We start from the raw sequence: 19,427 nt of genomic DNA on the forward strand, positions 1-19,427 counted from the left end.
AAATACCTCAATACAGTTGTGCTATAGATGTAACAAAAATAAAAGATACTCAGAGGCAGCTAAAGTTAGAACCATCTTAATATGCACTCAAAATAGCCAGTAAATAAATATTTAAGACATGTTTATTTTGGTATCTTCATTCCCTGGTATAATCATAAGTCTCCATTTAATAGTTCTGTGGACAGAATCTTCATTTAGGCAACTGAATGCCCTTTAGACTTGTAGATCTACAGCCTTAATGTTTAAACACGCAATTCTACCTCTAAATAGCCAGGAATCTGGAAGTTAAATAGATTGAGAGTCAATCACTTTTATTTACATAAGTTGTTTGTACATATTTGAATCTTGTTCTAGTCACGGACTCGTTTCCAATATGAAAACCAAATTTAAGTAATTTGGCCAGTTTTCCTCAAGTTGTTCACATGTATTCTCCAGCTCCTTCTTGTCAACAGATTCACCTCCACTAAGTTAGAGGTAAAATCTATTAGTGCTAATTCAATCAAGTCGAATCTCGTAGACAGTATGAAAACAGGTCAAAATCTTTCCAGGATGCTACTATACGTAGCTTTCTGTTTGCATTAATGCACTGGAACACAACACTTGGAATATAGGTACAAGGTTATTCCATTCTGTCCAGACCTACTAAATGCCTTCCAGAAATTTCATAATTTCATCCTGCAAATTCTTGAAACTGGGAGATTATCCTGTTCAAAACGTAATGTCAAAAGCTTCCAGAGTTTAAGAAAAACAATCTTCTAATTAAAAGTTGATGGGTTTGCCAAAAGATGCAGCCAAGTTTGCTTCTCTAAAAGCCTCTGATAAGGTCTGCAAGGAAAGCAATGGACAATTAAACATGAATAATTATGGATCAAAAGACAACTTAGGGAGCCATTAAGCCAGTGTACATTGGGAATAATTACCGGGTGAGCATGGCAGACTCGAGCTATATCTTCACAGGAAGCTCCGTATTCCAAGGCCAGGGCAGCTTCATTCACCATTTCTCCAGCACCCTTGAAACGAAAAAGTATGTTTTTAAGGCAAAAATAACTCCATGCTATGATTTAGAGAGGGTAGGGGGAATCAGGCTTTTAGGTTTTCATGCTTTAAATCTGTCTTAAATCTCTGTCTATTATCACAACAGTTGAAGAAAGAAGAACTTTGGAGAAAGTGTAATGAGAAGCTTGAGCTTGGAAGCCACTGTTACTTTGTGCTTTATGCTTGTCGGAAAATAGCACGTCTTCCACAATACTGTAAGAGGAAGTATTGTTAAGTCAGAAGCACCATAGCAAACACTCAGATACTGTTAACTTGCTGTTCTACCACACAGCTGGGACATAAACTACAGACTCAGTGAGGTCTAAGCCTTCCCTCAGGCAGTGACAAAAGCCTGGAAGCAGAGTGGTCTACACCAAGAGCACAATATGCACACGTACAGGCCCCAAACTACAAACCAAGCCTGGCCTGCTATGAAAAGAAGAGTGGGTCTGGAGAGGTGGCACTGGCTACTCTTGCAGAGGAGCCAGGTTCGGTTCCCTGCACCCACATGGTAGCTCACAACTCTAGCTCCAGTAGACCCGATGTTTTTCCCTAGCCTCTGTGGGTACTTTATGCATGTAATGCACAGACATGAATGTAGGCAAACACCCGTACACATAAGATTAAAATTTTTTAAATTTAATGAGCGAAGAAGAGCAGAAAGAAGGGTAGGGAGATCAGAGTGGGGGCCAGAGTCAGCAAGGGTTCATGCTAGTGACCTGAGGTTGTAAACATCACTTGTGCCACAAGTGGTACCTGAGGCAGTGTGCAAGCAGATGATGTGATAGGCAAGACTGCAAGTGCTAGTGTGGTGTCTTGCCAGGAGCAATGCATAACATTCTTACTCAAACTTTCATCAGCAGTAATCGGCAACAGCAGATTAGAAACAAGTGTACCAAATCCAATCTATTAAGTGATTCCCAGAAATCTTACTGGGGGTTCTCTGATTGTGTAATACTTACTGGTCCTAGAATATGTGCTCCCAGTACTCTATCTGTTGATTTATGTCCAAGAATCTTCACCATGCCATCTGTGTCAGCATTTGTTTTAGCTCTGCTGTTTGCAGCAAATGGGAATTTTCCAACTTTGAATTCAATACCCTGGGGAGGACAAGAATGAGGACATATATTAAGTATTCTCTACGTTTGTACCCATTAGTGAAATCATCTCCCACGAAAGTAACTGTTCAGGGCACACAGAATACAATTTAGTGTAGAAGGAATGTAAGCAAGTATAAAGGCCATCTTGCTATATTCCAAAGCTATAATGTTCTACAGAGTTACTAAAGGCAAAGACAACGTTTTCTAGTCACTGCTGCCATTAGCTCAAATCCCATGATGGAATAAAACTGCCCATCCTTAGGATTACCTCTTCTTTCAACTGTTCTTCTGATTTGCCAACCCAAGCAACCTCAGGGTGTGTGTAAATTACTGATGGTACACAGTTATAATCAATGTGTACAGCACCGCCCGCCATTCCTTCAACACATATGATGCCTTCATCTTCTGCTTTGTGAGCCAACATTGGACCAGCAACCACATCTCCAATAGCATAGATACTACCAGGAAAAAAACACAGCAACCTTTTAACATCAAATTCAGTTATACCACAGAAGCATAGGTCTAGCAGCTCTTTAGAAACCAGAGCTAAATATCTAATCTTTGAGCCATGAAAAATTCAATTACTTATATTTAAACAATCTTATTTTAAAAACAGTATCTACAATAAATATAAAATTATTGAATATGTTCACTTGAGAGCCTGAGAGAGTTACAAGGATCACTTGAGTCTAGTTCAAGACTAGCCTGGACCATAGAGCCAAATTTATCTCTAAATAACATAGACAGTTGAATAGCAAATAAAACATTTTCAATTAAGTTACTAGTAATTAGGAATGATTAAAACAGTCTTCAATACTATCACTTTTACAACCTTGATCAAATTACTAGGGTAGAAATGGTAGGTATTCCTTTACAACACACCTGCTTCATTCACCATGTGTCATTTTTTATCTTTATAGAGAGCCAAAAATATCACGCATAACATTTTCAACTTACTTTGGAATTTTAGTTTGAAATCTGGTATTGACTGGAATTCTACCTTTGGGATCTAGTTCAATTCCAAGCTCTTCTAGTCCCAAATTCTGAGTAAAGGGTCGTCGACCAATGCAAACCAAGAGTACATCACAAGTGATAACTTCAGCTTTACCACCAGAAGCAGCTTCGACTCTGGGTAACAAAGTGTTAACTGTTAACCACATACTATAGCAACAGCTGAAAGGAGCCCTGACATTTCTAGTGTCTTTATTTCATTATACACATGAGTCATGCAATTAAACATAAAAATTCTTAAAAGTTTATTCTTAAAATCCCATAAGACCAGGCAATTTAACACAGTGGTAGAATGTAGTCTCATGGTTGCGAAGTAGAAAACTTTCTCAGCACACATGACAGACATCATCTTTAAGGTTTGGTCCCCAGGACCTCAAAAAACAAAACAAAAAAATTAAAAAATCAAAAAACCACCCAAAGATCTCAGAAAAATCCATGTTCAAGCCTCTTACCAGCTGTCTGATTGTGAAGTTACTTAGTTAAATTAGATATTTAATGAGTGCCAAAAACATGTTAATTTAAGTAAACTATCATCAAATTCCCCATGTTCTTCTGTCTAAAAATGCTAAATGAATTTTTCTAAACACAAGGAGCTGTAAATTTTATGACTATATACAATAAAAAAATATATACCACAATGAGACTATCAGTTTTCTTATGTTTTTCCCTAGCATCAGCTAATTCACAAATTTTTAATGGCTAATTTGATAGGCAGTAGTGTGTAATACACAGCATTAAGCTGACTCTAAGTTATAAAAAGTCTAGACTACATTTGCTAATCGGAAAGCAAGGATGGCTTGCCAAAAACAAATGCATCATACTTACGACACATCAATTTTTCCATCTGACTTCTTGGTGGCACCAGTAACTTTTGTATTCAGTTTAAACTTAAATCCTTGCTTTTGAAGAATACGTTGAAAATTTTTAGATATTTCCATGTCGATTCCAATTCCACCCACATGACCCAAAAATTCAACTGCTGTTACATCTGCACCAAGTCTTTGCCAAACTGAACCCTAAAATTAATTTTTAAGAAAAAAAAGTAAGTTTCCATAGCAACATTTACTAATTACCTGAAATATTGCCTTCTTTTGCAAATGTTTAGGGGAAGCTCCAGGTTTATAAGGAAACCCGTTTAAGATTACATATTGTTCATCTATTCTACATAAGCCAGGTTCATTGTAACCATTATGCATATGTTACTAAACAACAAACTGTGGCATCCCTGGGAACTTTACAACATGGTAGAGGAAGTCAACGACACATAAAGACCATGCTAGAAGATAATTAAGTGCTATTAAAAAAAGAGGAGAAAACAGATCCAGGCCATCTTAGATGGCACAATTGCAGGCTTCTGTCTCAGTAACATGCACATGGGAGAGTGAAGAAAGCAGCTAGAGCAGTGACTGAGGTAGGGGTGTCTAAGGCAGAGAAGTGCTAGGACTCTAGGACTAAAGTATGATGTTGATCTTGCACTGGCTTCAGCACAAGTTACTTCAGCTGTAAACCCAGGACCTGCCCTGAACCTGGATTAATCAATCTCTCAGCCTTCATCACAGCAGCTTCAACACAAATGGTTACTGTGCAGAAAAAAATGAATCTATGGTGTGTCCAATTCTAAATATATAGCATAAACCTTCCCCCTAAGGCTCAGGAATCATTGCAGAAATGGGGATAGGACGATTGTAAGAGCCATAAGCAATAAATAAACATTTAAAGCAAAACAGTATTTGCTGGGCATGACAGGGCCGTTGCACACAAGGAACTCATAGTGGCTGTGACTGCATGTATAATACATACACAATATGAAGACCACCAACATGTTAGCATGGTCAGGGAGGTGCTAATAAAATCTTACCCCTAGATGATAAGGTACTGCAATTGATAGTGCTGGGGAGGTAGGTTTTCTTCAGGAATGGAGTACCAAAGAAACTACCCATGCCCTAGTAGATAGCCCTACACCCATGCACATGCACACAGCACTAAATGAACTGAGTCTAAAAGAGAGAATACACAAAGGTGGCGGGAAAGTGATGGGAGGGATATGGGAAAATCTGGAGTAGAGAGAATGGAGGGTAGATGTTACAAAAATATAAGCATGTAAGAAACTCTCAAATCAAAAAAAAAAAAAAAAAAAAAGATAACCCAGAAGGCACAAGATGGAGAGAACTGAGTAACTGGGAAAGGTTTACTGACATAAATAAAAGCATGTGTCTGCAAGGAAATGCACCTGAGCATGTGTGACACCCAGGTATAAACAGAGGCAATGTTCAACTATAAATTACAAAGAAAATAAACAAAAACTCAGGTGGCAGAGGCAGGAGGACTGCTGCAAGTTCAAGGCCAATCTAACCTACACAGCAAGTTCTAGGCCAGTCAGGACTATATAAGACTTTCTCTTTAAAAGAAAAGGTGGGAAGAGTGAGAGGATAGAAGGTAGAAAGTAGACTGACTGCGTTTAGAAAGAAAAGAAACAAACACCACAGAACTACACCACTGTGAAGGCAGAAAAACATGAAGTATGAAGGCGAAGACACTTCTTAGAGAAAATGGTGTTTTCCCAGTAGCAGGAAGAACAAAAGGAGAACTATGAGACAAAGGCACTTTCAAATCTGAAGCATGAGCACGAGGCAAGGAAGTCCTGTCCAGCCCATGCTTCCTTCTGCTCGTCACCCAGAAGTTCCACATGAGGGCAGGAGAGACAACGTGCCAGCGGCCATGGCAGAGACCAGTACTCAGCTCTTCAGCCAGGCTGAGGGTCATGACACAGGCTTTGACTTCAACAAGAACCTGTCTAGGCACCAACGGGTCTACTTTCAGTCCGGTGCAGATATCACTCTGCGGACAGCATAGGAAAACTATCTTTCAATATGTCATGGGTTATCAGACTAAGAGAGGCCAGTTTCAATGCTCAGAAATGATGAGGAAACAGAAAGCAGACTATAAAACAGGGCATTCACCTAAATACGTTCTGTTGGAAGAAAAGGTGTATTTGTTATTCTGCAAGTTTTAAGCAGAACTCAACACTGACTGATCTGAAATGTTATACAAAAAAAAAAAAAAAAAAAAAAAAAAGGAAAAAAAAAGTCAAATACAAGTAGGGTTTTTTTTTTTTGTTGTTGTTGTTGCTTTAAGACTCATTTTTAGGGGGCTGGAGAGATGGGTCAGTGGTTAAGAGCACTGACTGCTCTTCCAGAGGTCCTGAGTTCAATTCCCAGCAACCACTTGGTGGCTCACAACCATCTGTAATGGGATCTGATGCCCTCTTCTGGTGTGTCTGAAGACAGCTTCAGTGTACTAATATACATTAAACAGATCTTTAAAAAAAAAAAAAAAAAAAAAACTCATTTTTATTTTATATAAATGGTGCTTGCTTGAATGGATGTCTGGGTACCACATATATGCCCGGTGTCCTCAGAGGCCAGTAGAGGGCACAGATGCCCTAGAAGTGTGCTACGGGTAGTTGAAATCACCATATGGGTACTGGGAACTGAACCTTCCTATGTAAGAGCAGCAAGTACTTTTAAGCACTGAGCCATCTCTCCCTTTTGCATAGTACAAGCTTTTATTTTATTGTTTTTTGAAAGAGAAATTTTCTTTTTACTTCTTTGCACGTGTGTGTGTGGGTGTGTGGACAGGCAGTGAGCTCCTGGAACTCAAGTGATTGTGAACAGCTTGATACGGTGCCGGACACCGAACCTGAGTCCCTAGATAAAGCAGTATGTGCTGCTAACCAGTGAGCTATGTCTCTCTAGCCTCCAAGAAGAGGTTTTAAGTCTCTTTCAACCCCACAGCAGCAATAAAAGGAATTCTACTTACCAATTCTACTCCGATTACTCCTGCACCAATAACAACCAACTTCTCTGGAACTTTTTTTAAGGATAAAGCTCCTGTAGATGACACTATAGTATCTTCATCAATCTATTTTAAAAAAGGAAAAACAACAATCAAGAGTAATTGTAGAAACCTACTATGCTATTATCTCGATCTCATCCAATAAAATTTTATGTTATTTATTTGCTTTGATGTTATCTACAGATATATCACAATTTCTTCACTCTCATTCAAAATGCTACTCTGAAATTTTATCATTGGACACTCCAAATTAAAATGGTTAATTTTAACTTTGTGTTTTATTGTTGTGTACAAGTGTGTATAAGTGTTTACATGTGTGGAAGAAGCCAACCTCAGCCGTCATTCAGGAGCTCTGCTAGGATCACAGGTCCACCCCACCATGACCAGCTGCTTACACAGGTGGACATCAAGCACTGGGCTATCTCACCAGCGATTTTTCTGAGATAGTCTTACTATGTAGTCCAGGCTGCTAAATCTATTAACCACTGACCTTATAATAATCTTCCTGCCTCTGCCTCCCAAATGCTGGGATTACAGACACTCACCACTATGCCTAGCTTACCTTTGTGTCGAACTCAAATATATTATTAAGTGTTCTATATCTTATCATAATCACTGCAAAATAAGGAAAAGTAACTCTGCAATGATAAATGGCTGCCAAATGAGTGTTTCAGTCAACGTTTATCAGCAGGATACATTTATAAAACCTTTTTTGTAAGGACTAGGTTGTAAGAGATGAATTAGAAAGGATAAATACCGTGATTCCAGGAAAAGGAGTAACTTCTGAGCCCGTAGCTATAAGGATGTTTTTGGTACCAATAACCTGAGTTCCGCCATCAGCTTTTGTAGCTGTGACTTGATTCTTGCCAGTTATCTTTCCAAATCCATTGACATGAACAACCTTTACAAAGTAATATGTATACATTCACAGTGTTTAAATGTTTTTCTGATAGGGCTAATAGAAACAACACTCTAAGTAACTCAAAACATAAAATGCTTCCTTAAAATATACAATGCATGCAGCAGCAAAAACACTACCTTGAGACATCTGTTTTAGGGTAGTAATATTTTAGACTTTCTTTTGGTTTTTACTCTTTGTAGGGTTTGGATAATAATAACTGCATTACATTACTTTTTAAATGTTTTAGTGCTATTTTAAATTAAATCAATATCCCACAGCAGGCCAAGATCACAGAACATGGTTATTACCATAAAGCGAATATTTCATGTATATATAAAATGAAACAGAAATCTGAGTGCTGAACACCAACCTTATTTTGTTTGAATAAGTGGGCAATTCCCCCTGTTAATGCTTTTACTGCAGTACGCTTCTGCTCCATCATCTTCTCTAAATTCAAGCGAACTTCTGATACTGTAATTTGTTAAATAAATCTATTTAGACTCTGAAAGCAATATGTGATAGTTACCAAGATCTGAAAATGTTCATCTCAATGTTGATAAAACTATGTAAAAGATAGCATTAACTTCTAAGACGTAATGACTGTCATAACCACAGCCAGCAAAGCCATGTCATCAGGTCACAAGAGAACCTATCAAGCACTGTTAAATGCCCATCTGTGTCAAAAATGCAGTCCAAAGCAGAACTATAATATCCTATTCCACTGTGGCACATTCTATAAATACTTTATGATGGTTATTAGTCTGGAAGATAAAGTAAAAATGTCAAAGTAGAACATCACCTGAAATTATAAATAAAGACAAAGGTTAAAATTTCATGAAACAAAAACAATTAAGTATTTATTTGAACATTCCAAAATACAAAAAAGCTTAGTAAATTTAATCAACTAAATTTTAAATTCATTTAACTCAGAACAACACTAAAGCAACAACGTAATTCAACAGAACTGCAGAAGTAAAAACACAGCAATCAGCCCATGAAGCCAACACACAGACAGACTCTTAGACATTCCTGACTGACAAAGGCCACCAAGCTAACCAAGGCTTGCCTATACTGCATGTCTCCTGAGACTCCTCTGTCTTCTAACATCAGGGTACTTTCAGAGTGCAGCATACTTGCTGAAATATATACACACCATCTATACGCTGAATGGACTGCCTACACAACCTCTTGTAGAAACCTACTATTGCAAAATAATGCCACAAATGCATTAAGTCTGTCTTATGTAACTGTCTGTGAAATACAACTGGAGAAAAAGGATAAAAATGGTCCCCCTAAAACATGGTAACTGAAGACTATACAGAGTCCCTGCAAACAGTCTTCTCTCTGAGCCTCTCCCTGTTCCTGCTCCCTTTCTCTGCTCTTTCCACAACTTGGGTGGCTGCTATCCTCCTTCCAGTCTCTGCCAAATAGCACAGCAACTAGGAATCTAGCAAGTTGTGAGGGGAGTAAAAAAACCGATTCTTCACTTTACTCAAAAAACAGAACTTAGGCAAAAACTTGCAAAAGCATAGAAGCTGTCATGGTAGAAATCTGAACTGGACATTCTTATGTAAATTTCCCCAAATTTCAAGACTTTTACCTCACATATCCTTCAATAAACATCTGTTTACACACATCAGTATTTAGCAAGAAGAGTCAAGCACATATGGTACTAGCTATAAAAAGTATACTTACTTTCAATTCCCCTAGATGCAAAATCTTTTCCATGGGCCATATGGTAATAATGTGAATTATTTAATAAAGCCTAAAAGAAGTAAGGCAAATTTACCAAATATTCATAAACAAGCTCTGTAATAAGAAAGCACTTACGAAATTATATTTCTATTGAAAATAGTACATACTACAAGTGTATCTTTCCTTCTCACACAATTAACCTAAGATAATAATACTGACATAAAACATATACAAACAAGAATAAAAAACTAAGCAAAACTATTTATTTTCCTTAAAAATGAAGCAATAAGCACCCATTCCAAGGTGGCAAGTTAAGGACTGTTCTCACAGGCAAGGACTTTGGGGACAAAAATGTTACTAATTATCTTTTCAGTGGCAATGGAAAGCCAAAGAGAAACAAAAACAAAATCAGAGCACTGGAGTGTGGGACAGGAAGAACTTCCAGAATATATGAGGGTGTCACGAGAGGGTGACAATCCTAGAAGGTTTACATAGAGAAAAGTCTCATAAACACATTCAGATTCCTTATAAGGAACTGTATTTAGATTACCAAGTTGGTCTCAATACATCTCTGCAGTCAGCAGCTAATAAAAAGCAATCTCTTCAGTGTTTGAAACACATGCTCACCTTTGAAGGAATACAACCAACGTTCAAGCATGTTCCACCTAGTGTTTCATTCTTCTCAATGCAGACTGTCTACAATCAAAGAGAACATTATTTAATAACAGGCAACATGCATGTTACTTCACTAAGATTCCAAATATATGTCTTAATTGCTCTGCAAAGCAAGTAGTTACTCGACCTCTGTTTTTTCAGACTCAAAGCACCCTTTTTGCGGGCCAATCCTACAGATCCAAAGCTGCAGGCTCTCCATGGCACAGGGCAACCACAGGATATCTGAGGAATCTCAGTGAGGATCCAGTATAGAGAGTGTAGCAGAAGCCAGAGGCCTGGAACCAGACCAATCACTCTTTGCAATGAACATCTGCAAGTAAAGATGTGTGGACAGAAGGTATACAGTGGGAAACACTGATACACTACAGCTTCCACGATATGTTTTTCTTTCTTTTTTTTTTTTAATTCTTTTTTCAATTTCTTTTAGGGGGAGGCTGCAAGGGCAGAGAGGGGATGGAGAGATGAATGAGACTGGGGTACATGATATGAAGTTCATTTAGAATCAATTAAAACTTTTTCTTTTAAAGATTTATTTATTACATATAAATACACTGTAGCTGTCTTCAGACACACCAGAAGAGGGCATCAGATCTCATTACAGATGGTTGTGAGGCACCATGTGGTTGCTGGAAATCGAACTCAGGCCCTCTGAAAGAACAGTCAGTGCTCTTAACCACTGAGCCATCTCTAAAACCCTGTGCTATCTCTCTAGCCCAAAAGTTTTTTTTAAAAAAGAACTCTTTGAATTCTATCCTCTGAATAATAAAAACTAGGCTAACTCTAGACTGAATTACTGTAAAAATATTTCTGTCCAACATTATCATGTATGTGTTTTACTGTTAACACATTTGTCAATATATTTACAAACCAAAAGGAAGTATTTCAGAAGAAAAATAACTGGCTTTTCTATACTATGAGACTACTACAATCAAGCCCACCAATTTCAGGTTTACAAATAGTCAATAGTTTAAAAAAAATGTCCTAAGCTTTGAGAGGCAGCTCAGTTGGTTAAGAGAAGTAGAGGCTCTCTCAAAGGGCCTAGGTTCAAATCCCAGCATCCACATGGCAATTCACAACTGTCTGTTAACTCCAGTCCCAAAGGATCTGATGCCATTCTCTGGCTTCATGTGGGTACCACATGCATACAGCACAAACACAGATGCATATAAAACATCTAAATACAAAGAAGTTTTAAAAAAATATGTATTTAATTACTTCCCATGTTTTTACCTGCAAAGCATTTTGTGACTAAAACCAACTTGGCCCATAATAAAACAAAGCAACCTCTACTTTGCATCCATCTTACCTTAAAGCCTAACTGGGCAGCTTTGATAGCAGCAACATATCCTCCAGGGCCAGAACCTATCACTGTCACGTCAGCATCAACTGTAACAAGAACAGATTGGTATAACATAATAAATTACTAGCATTTACCAAAACACTCCAAGTAATCAGCATGTTCAACACGGCATTATTTTGTTCCAAGATATCTGATGTACTCTGATGCTACTAAAAATGGCACAAAATTTGAAATCCCACTTTTATCTTCTAGTCATTATAAGATATTTAATACAACGAAGTCCTAGAATATGAACCCTGTATCCAGCTACTATTTACTGGTTAGCATATGCCAGATGACATACGCTCCTGTAACATGAAGAAGGCAAGAATGGCATAAACAAAACATTTTCAAGAAGAAATAAGAGGCTTAGAGATAAACTGACTAGCCTAAACTATCTAGTCACTAAATGGCAGAGACAAACTAAGCTCTGACTCTACCTCTGGTATTCTTCTGGTTATTTAATACAATCCCATTCTTTAGTTTCAACCTTCATATATTAAAATCCCAAAGATTTTAAACCACTAACAAGGTGACCTTGGCTGAATAATGCGACCTGATTCACTTTAACCCCCCCCCCACACACACAAAACCTTCCTTTATAGTCACAATACAGAATGTTGAGGGCTAGAAGTGGTTTAAACTGTCACTAGCCTTAATCTCCAAGCTATTTTGGAACCCCCTCCCATAAATACAGTAAATTCATTCTTATTCCAAAGTGTTTATCATCTGAAATCTGAAACAATTCACTTTCTGATCATAATCTTAAAAACTTTTAGTCTTTAAGAATAAAATTAGAAATTAAACAAATCTATTTAATAATCACTATACAACCTTAGTTATATATGACGTAAGTTCACATACTAACTATACAATGTTAAATTCTTTAGCAAAAAGAAAATTTTCAGTTATTTGAGCATAAATACAACATATGGACAATAGTGATGATGTCTATAGTCCACAGTTGTTAATGACCAAAGAAAACACATGGTAAGAACCTAAGGAGGGGCTGGGTACATAGCAAGCCCTCAGTAAATGTTGCTTTCTTTCTTAGATCTGCCTTCCGCATTCTGTTAGGCCAGCCTTTAGGGAATGAGCACCCAGACTCAATCCCATTCTGGCAACAGCCCACACTGTTACCCCTTTGTGCCACATCTGACAAATCAGCTCAGATCTAATGTTCTTGGTCTTCATTAATCCCCGTCTGTTACTCAAACAACCCACCTTACTAGGTATAGCACCTACATATTTTCAGTATTGCTCCAATCTCACCTCCCACCCAATTCTGTATACCCATTAATACCAAGCTTCAGTAGTCATTTATATGCATGGAATTATACTAGTCTACATACACGATTGTTGCATAACCTAGAAATACATACTGACAGCATGCATTTCACAGTCCAAACACTAAGCTCTTAGAACATATGTACCTTGCCTATTATAATCTGATTAGAGAAAAATAAAAAGTAACCTAAGTTCAACATGTAACCACAATGATATTTAAAATAAACTTAACCCTATGATGGCTCTGCTTAAAGCACCTTACTGACTCCAAACTTCCTATCTGAGAAATCAACTCTCAACCTTCAATGTATCAGCCCTATGACTTTTTTAGTAGTTTAAATAGACCGCTTCTTTCCATATTACAGTATTCACTCATTTCCATCCATTCCTCCTCAATGTCTGGGTTTCTGTTCTTGCTGACAAAACACAGCAACTTAAAGAAGGGTTTACTTGGAACCACAGTTCAAGTTACTTTAAGTCCATCATGACAGAGGCTTGGGATACCAGAAGATTGAAGAAGCTGAGAACATCACATTCATTACTGGCAAACAAAGCTTAGCTCACTTTCTCTATTTTATACAGTCTAGGATTCCCTGCCCAGGTAGCAATCCCCTTCACAATTAAAATCAATTTCCCCAAACAATTAATGTAATCAAGATATCTTCAAAGGCTAACCTAATCTCATAGATAAGAGTCCCCAGACTTTTCTCCTAGGTGACTCCAGATGCAGGCAAGTTGACAATTAACAACAGTCATTATGTATATAAACATAAAATCCTCAAGAAAGAATTCTGTAACCATTCTCTATCCACATACAGAGTTTATAAATCCCTATCCTTAGCCACTGGACTGTTTACCATGATTACAAGTATCTGTTAGATGTTTGTCTTCCTCAGGAAGACTGTGAAATCCAAAGAAGCTTAGTTTTGTTTAGTTCACTGCTATATCCAAGCATCTAGTCAAATAACGTAGAACAAAACAGTAATTAAATACTTACTGAAATAATGAATATAATAAAACAGTGAATGAAAATATGATGTAACTACAACAGTGTCTGCTGTGGACTATAAGGTCCTTATCAACAGGAACAAGAACTCAAACAGCCTGATGAATTTGCTTTATAAAGAATATTCAAGGTTGGCCCACCGAGCTTCCTTTTCTTCCGACATCTTAGTAAGGCTGCTGTGGTCCACACTACTCTCTGAGCTTTGCCACGCCACCCAAAGACAACAAGAAGAAAGATGCCAAAAAAGTTGGCCAAAAAAAGACAAAGACCCAGTAAATAAATCTGGTGGCAAGGCCAAAAAGAAGAAGTGGGCCAAAGGCAAAATCTGGGACAAGCTGAACAATTTCGTCCTGTTTGACAAGGCTACATATGGCAAATTTTTAAGGAAGTTCCCAACTATAAGCTTATCACTCTAGTCATGGCCTCTGAGAGACTGAAGATTTAAGGTTCCTTGGCCAGTAGCTACTTAGTAAAGGACTTAACAAGCTAGTTTCAAAGCACAGAGCCCAAGTCATTTATACCAGAACATAAAGGGTGGAGATGCCCCAGCTGCTGGTGAAGATGCATGAACAGCTTCAATCAGCTGTACATTTGGGAAAATAAAACTTTACTGAATCAAAAAAAAAAAAAAAAAAAAAAAAAAACCAAAAATACAAAAAGCAAACAAAAGAATATTCAAACATCTCCTAGGTATTATAATAGACACCCTATCAGAAGCTTTGATTTCCTCAAGCTAATCAATATGCTTCTACAAAAGCAGAAAAAAAAGCAGTGGGTCACTTGTCAAAAGGATTCCAATCCCTACTTCTCTTGTCATAACACAGGAAAGCTAACGAAGAGGTATGGCCCAAGTAGGACAGACATGAGAATTTAAGACTGTGTGGAATAGAACTGAGCCCTGCATATGTCAGATAGCAGTACTGGCATTTTAGCTGGTGTTCTGTTGTATGGTGGTCATACTGGATATCTGCGATACAGTAACTAAAACAGACAGAGCCTCAGTATTCTTTTACTCAGTAAGCATGCAGTGAGAACCAACTGCCATCTTAGGTACTAAAAAAATAAATAAATAAATAAATCTTTGCCCCAATAAAGCTTCTATTTTTGAAAGGAAAAGTTATTAAGTAAATAATTCAGCACATGTAAGTATATAAAAATATTACTATTTCATCTACCCTAAAATTATACTAATTTTATATATTTACAATTTGATAATGTCAAGAGACACCCAAACCCCTTGATTAAAGGTTATTTTCTCTAGTTTGTTTTTCTGTTGTTATCGACACCATAACTAAAAGCAACTTAGGGAAGGGGTTCATCTTCACAGGAAGCCAAGACAGGAACCTAAAGGCAGGAACTAAAACAGAAACCCTGGAAGAATACTGCTTACTAGCTTGCTCAGCTTGCTTTCTTACATAGCCCAGGCTACCTGCTACAGTGGACTAGACCCTTCCACATCAACCATCCATCAAGAAGACAAGCTACACACATGCCCACAGGCTAATCTAATGGAAAGAATTTCTCAAATCAAAGTCCCTCTTCCCAAGCAACTTTCATTTGTGTCTAGACAAGAACCAGCACAGACTCACTCCTTTAAAATCTAAGTGCCTGTGCAAAAACTGAAAACAGAAGGCTCTGAATATATCCTAACATTCTTTTACATGACACCCAAGGCTGTCCTCTGATCTGCACACCTGCACTATGGCATGCACACTTACATCATAGCACAGATCAAAATTAAAGAGTAAAATACTTTTAAATATAAATTTTAATGGCTCCAGTAAACAGACCACTTAAATATTTTGTAAGTTAAATACCTTATCAAAAAACCCATTTATCCCATTCCAAGTGCATAAAGAGAAACAAAACATATCTTTTATAGAAAATTTAAATCTTAAAGAAAGCAGTAAGGAAATTATACACCCTACAGCTCCTATTTATGTTTATAATGGTAGTCTTAAAGAATTTCATTCAAGATTTCAAAAGTCGTCATCATCACAGCTTCGAGACACCCCGAACAACCTGAGCCAGTGGACAAAGTTACTTCTTAAATGTTGTAATGCTCCACTCAAACCACCTGTGCTTCTCCATCACCGCTGGAGTAAAATGCACTGTCTAGCTTAGAAAGCCTTCCATGATCTGATCCCTTCGACCTCTCTGATTTTAGTTCTTGGGACTCTGCTCAGCCACCTAGTCTTCTTGTTTTTCCTGGAGGTTCCCAAATTAAGGTCCATCTGTGAGACCTTTCTCACTGAAGCAACTTTTCATGCCCTCGCTCCCTCTGAGGAGACACGATCTCCTCAAAAGGCTTTCCTGACACCCTCTCCTAGACTCCTAGTAACCTGCTTTAATTTTCAGTTTCTTCTCCAAACATTCTGTTACTTATGTACTGTTTGCCTTCTAATACCAGCCTCTGTCTTAAGAATGAGCTTGGCCATGTTTTCCTCTTGTAACGTACTGGGTGTTCAGTCAACAGTAAACAAGCACACAGATTAATTCAAACACAGATGAACAGTTACTCTAACACTTTCCTTTACACAAAATTGTGAAAGAACCGTCAGCTAATCTGACTGAAAACTGCTGTATCAGGTACTTACTTGGTTGATCTGAATAAGTTCTTAAAGGAACAGAAGAAACTCCTTGTAGGCCATGAGATATCCGATTGAAATGGCCTTTCTAGAATAGAAAGGAAAAAAAAGACAAAAGAAAATTTCCTGTTAAATAAAATATAATTTTAAAAACAGGCTGGAGAAATCACTCATTGGGTAAAGGCTCCTGCCACCAAGACTGACTTCCCAAGTTCAATCCCTGGGAACCATGTGGTGGAAAAGAACTGACTCCCTCCCAATGCTGTGTCTTCTGGCATTCTTACATGTACTCTATCTTGCATGCCAATGTCTGCATGCATGCACACAAGTGATAAATATAATTTAAAAGGCCGATGACAACTGGGAAAAATGTACCCAACACTAATACATAATGGACTTTCTGTGGCACAATGGGATAGCCTATCAATTTCACTTTTGTCCATAATACTAAACCTTCCCAATTTTACCTTGCCAGATCTGCCATATTATGAACATTCAATGAACCATCTCATATTAAGCTTAATGAAATAATATACTCAATGGCTTACAGGTTTATTAAAACTTCAGAAAGCATGGTTAATTTTGATGCCAAGAATCAGTTTAGTATCCTAACTAAAATCCTGAAACTTTGAATCTGGGTATTTGAGTATTTCAATGACATTCATTTCATGTGTCACTTACGCTTCCTAACAAATCTATTTAGCGCTCTGTAATCACTATAATAGATATAACCACTTGATAACATCTATAAAGATGTTCTTGAGCCACCAACTATGAGTGGAAAACTACACTGGGAAAATGTACCAACAATGTAGTGTCCCCACATTCTGGACGTTCCACAAATTGCATCATATCTCATACTCTCTAAGCACATCTCTACCATCTCCTAAGGCAAGGGCCACACAGAGAAAGCAGATTTCCAGTTCCTATCACAGCTAGCAAGCACTAGAAGGCAGCAAGATACTCTACTATAGCAATATTTTTTACTTGAAGGCAACTTCTGCATGACCTGAGATCAAGACATGCCAACCAAAGAGGAACAAAGAACTGTCTGTACTGAGTTAGTCCCAGCTCACCTTCTCCCTAAAACGATGACATTTTTCGTGTTATATCAACTTTTAAGGACACAGACGACTCAGATGTTTAGTCTCATCTCTGCGTTGTCCCTAAAACTCTCACGCTAACCCTGCCGCTAGGCCTCGTACATCCAATTCGGCAGTGTTTAATTGGCAGGTGAAATGGGAACGTTGTTTGGACGACAGACCGCTGCAATTAAAAATATAAGCCCCGGGGCTTGACTGATAGCAAAGTGCACTAGTTTAGAGACTGAATGAAAACAACCTTGGAGGAACTCGCAGAACTGTGCGTTGGGGGTGACCACGTCTGGGCCAGTCCGGCCTCAAGGTTACTTACCCACTGTAGGAAAGTAGGCCACCCCCGGGTCATTAGGATGAAGCAAAAGGTATGTATGAAGGGGCAGGCCGCGCGTGACAAGGGTGATTTACTCGCCCCCGGACCCGGGTGAAGGTCCAGGCCCCTCGACCCGCGTCCGGAAGTGCCGTGTGGGGCTACGGGCAAACATTCCACAGCAGGGCCCTCCCTAGCCCGGGCTACAGCTCCCCGTGGCCTCGGGAGGCCGGACTGAACCGGCATAGAGGCGGGGCCGCGTCGGTTCCCGGCGGCAGGCCGCGTCCAGGCCCACAGGCGGGCATCTCTGTGCCTGTGGTCCAGTATCACCCCGCGCAGGCGGCCCTCACCTTGGCCAAGGAGCAGTACACACGACTCCAGCTCTGCATCTTCCCTCGTTCCGGTCCCTACAGCCAGGGCTTTCACCTCCGCTGAACGCCTGGTGGACTTATCCAAGGTCTCCCCGCCCTGCGCGTGCGCAGCAGCATCGCGTCATCGCCGAGGAGCAGCGCGATTGGCCCGAGAGCCAAAGGCTTTCTGGTCGCTACGTCGTGCGCCGTCGTGAAGGGCGCCGCGCTTTGTGGCAGCTGGGGAATTGGGACCTGTTGCCCAAGTGTCTGGAGCACTGTTGCGGATTATTATTAAGAGACCGACTAAATAAATAAAAACGTTGTTTGCCCAGTAAAGCCTACGGAAAGTAAAGTTTAAATAAAAAAGGAAGAAAAGGTTTGACAACCTGACAAGGTCATGCTTGTGCTAGGCATTCGTAACTTTATCTAGCTTTACAAAAACTGAACGAAGTGTTTCCATTTTCTGGATGAAGCCCTATGAGCTAAAACTAAGACAGCAAAGGAGACTATAACTCTACGGACAAAGGCTTTGGTTTTAACTACTGGTTTATAATCTCTGTCCTCCAAGGCAGATGTAGGTGTATCAATTTAGATGAGCCATAGACTTGAGCCGTTCTTTACCAACATCCTGCTCTGAAAACAAGTACAGAAAATATACTACCTTTTACTCTTGTATTTTGGAAACACGCCTTTCTTGTAGAACAAACTAAAAGGGTTGGGATAGTGGGTGGGATGTTAGGTTTTTGCGAGTGTGCACCTAAAAGATTGTTAACTATGGTCTATAAGATTGAGCAGGGGAGTGTAAGGCAGGATCCCCGCTTTGTATTAAAGTCTCTAGTTTAAGTAAACCTTAACTCTACACTTTTCGAAAGTTTACAGCCCAGGCACTGTACTGAACTCCATAGAGTTAAGCACTAGATGAATAATACTCCTTGCCTATCTATGTCCATTTAGAGGGAAGAAGACATGAATAAACGATTTTTAATGTTATGAAGAAAGCTTGCTGTTACTAAATGATTTTATTCCCACCCCATTTTCTTTTTGTTTTCTTGAGAGAGTGTCTCATGTGACCCAGGCAGTTTCAAACTCAATATAGAGTTTAGAATGACCTTGAATTTATAGTTCTCCTGCCTTCCTCTCCTGAGGCTGGGATTACAGGTACTTGCCACCATTTTGTG

The 19,427-nt window shown here is 38.8% G+C and overlaps 1 protein-coding gene and 1 pseudogene across 2 annotated transcripts in view; both read right to left on the reverse strand.

Annotated features, from left to right (window-relative positions):
• LOC308419540 (actin, cytoplasmic 2-like) overlaps nt 1-19,427 on the reverse strand; it is a 1,056,985-nt pseudogene that overhangs the window by 155,135 nt on the left and 882,423 nt on the right. The gene's annotated exons all lie outside the window — the stretch shown is intronic.
• On the reverse strand, nt 295-18,391 carry DLD (dihydrolipoamide dehydrogenase). Its single transcript, XM_080915261.1, has 14 exons — nt 18,250-18,391; nt 16,502-16,580; nt 11,579-11,658; nt 10,225-10,293; nt 9,598-9,667; nt 8,273-8,373; nt 7,759-7,902; nt 6,966-7,067; nt 3,972-4,162; nt 3,093-3,263; nt 2,404-2,593; nt 1,998-2,135; nt 921-1,010; nt 295-825 (listed from the first exon to the last, which is right to left on the reverse strand). The coding sequence occupies exons 1-14, from the start codon at nt 18,286-18,288 to the stop codon at nt 760-762; spliced, it is 1,530 nt and encodes a 509-aa protein (XP_080771387.1). The 5' UTR covers nt 18,289-18,391; the 3' UTR covers nt 295-759.

This window comes from Micromys minutus (assembly GCF_963924665.1).
Source record: "Micromys minutus genome assembly, chromosome: 1".
Lineage (NCBI taxonomy): Eukaryota > Metazoa > Chordata > Mammalia > Rodentia > Muridae > Micromys > Micromys minutus.

Excerpts from the sequence above, each read along its gene's own strand:
- DLD (XM_080915261.1), bottom strand. The coding sequence starts at position 18,288 with ATGCAGAGCTGGAGTCGTGTGTACTGCTCCTTGGCCAAG. Across the intron at positions 4,163-6,965 it reads GAGTAATCGGAGTAGAATTG|GGTTCAGTTTGGCAAAGACT; the intron begins GTAAGTAGAATT and ends AATTAATTTTAG. Across the intron at positions 3,264-3,971 it reads GATGGAAAAATTGATGTGTC|AGTCGAAGCTGCTTCTGGTG; the intron begins GTAAGTATGATG and ends TTTGTTACCCAG.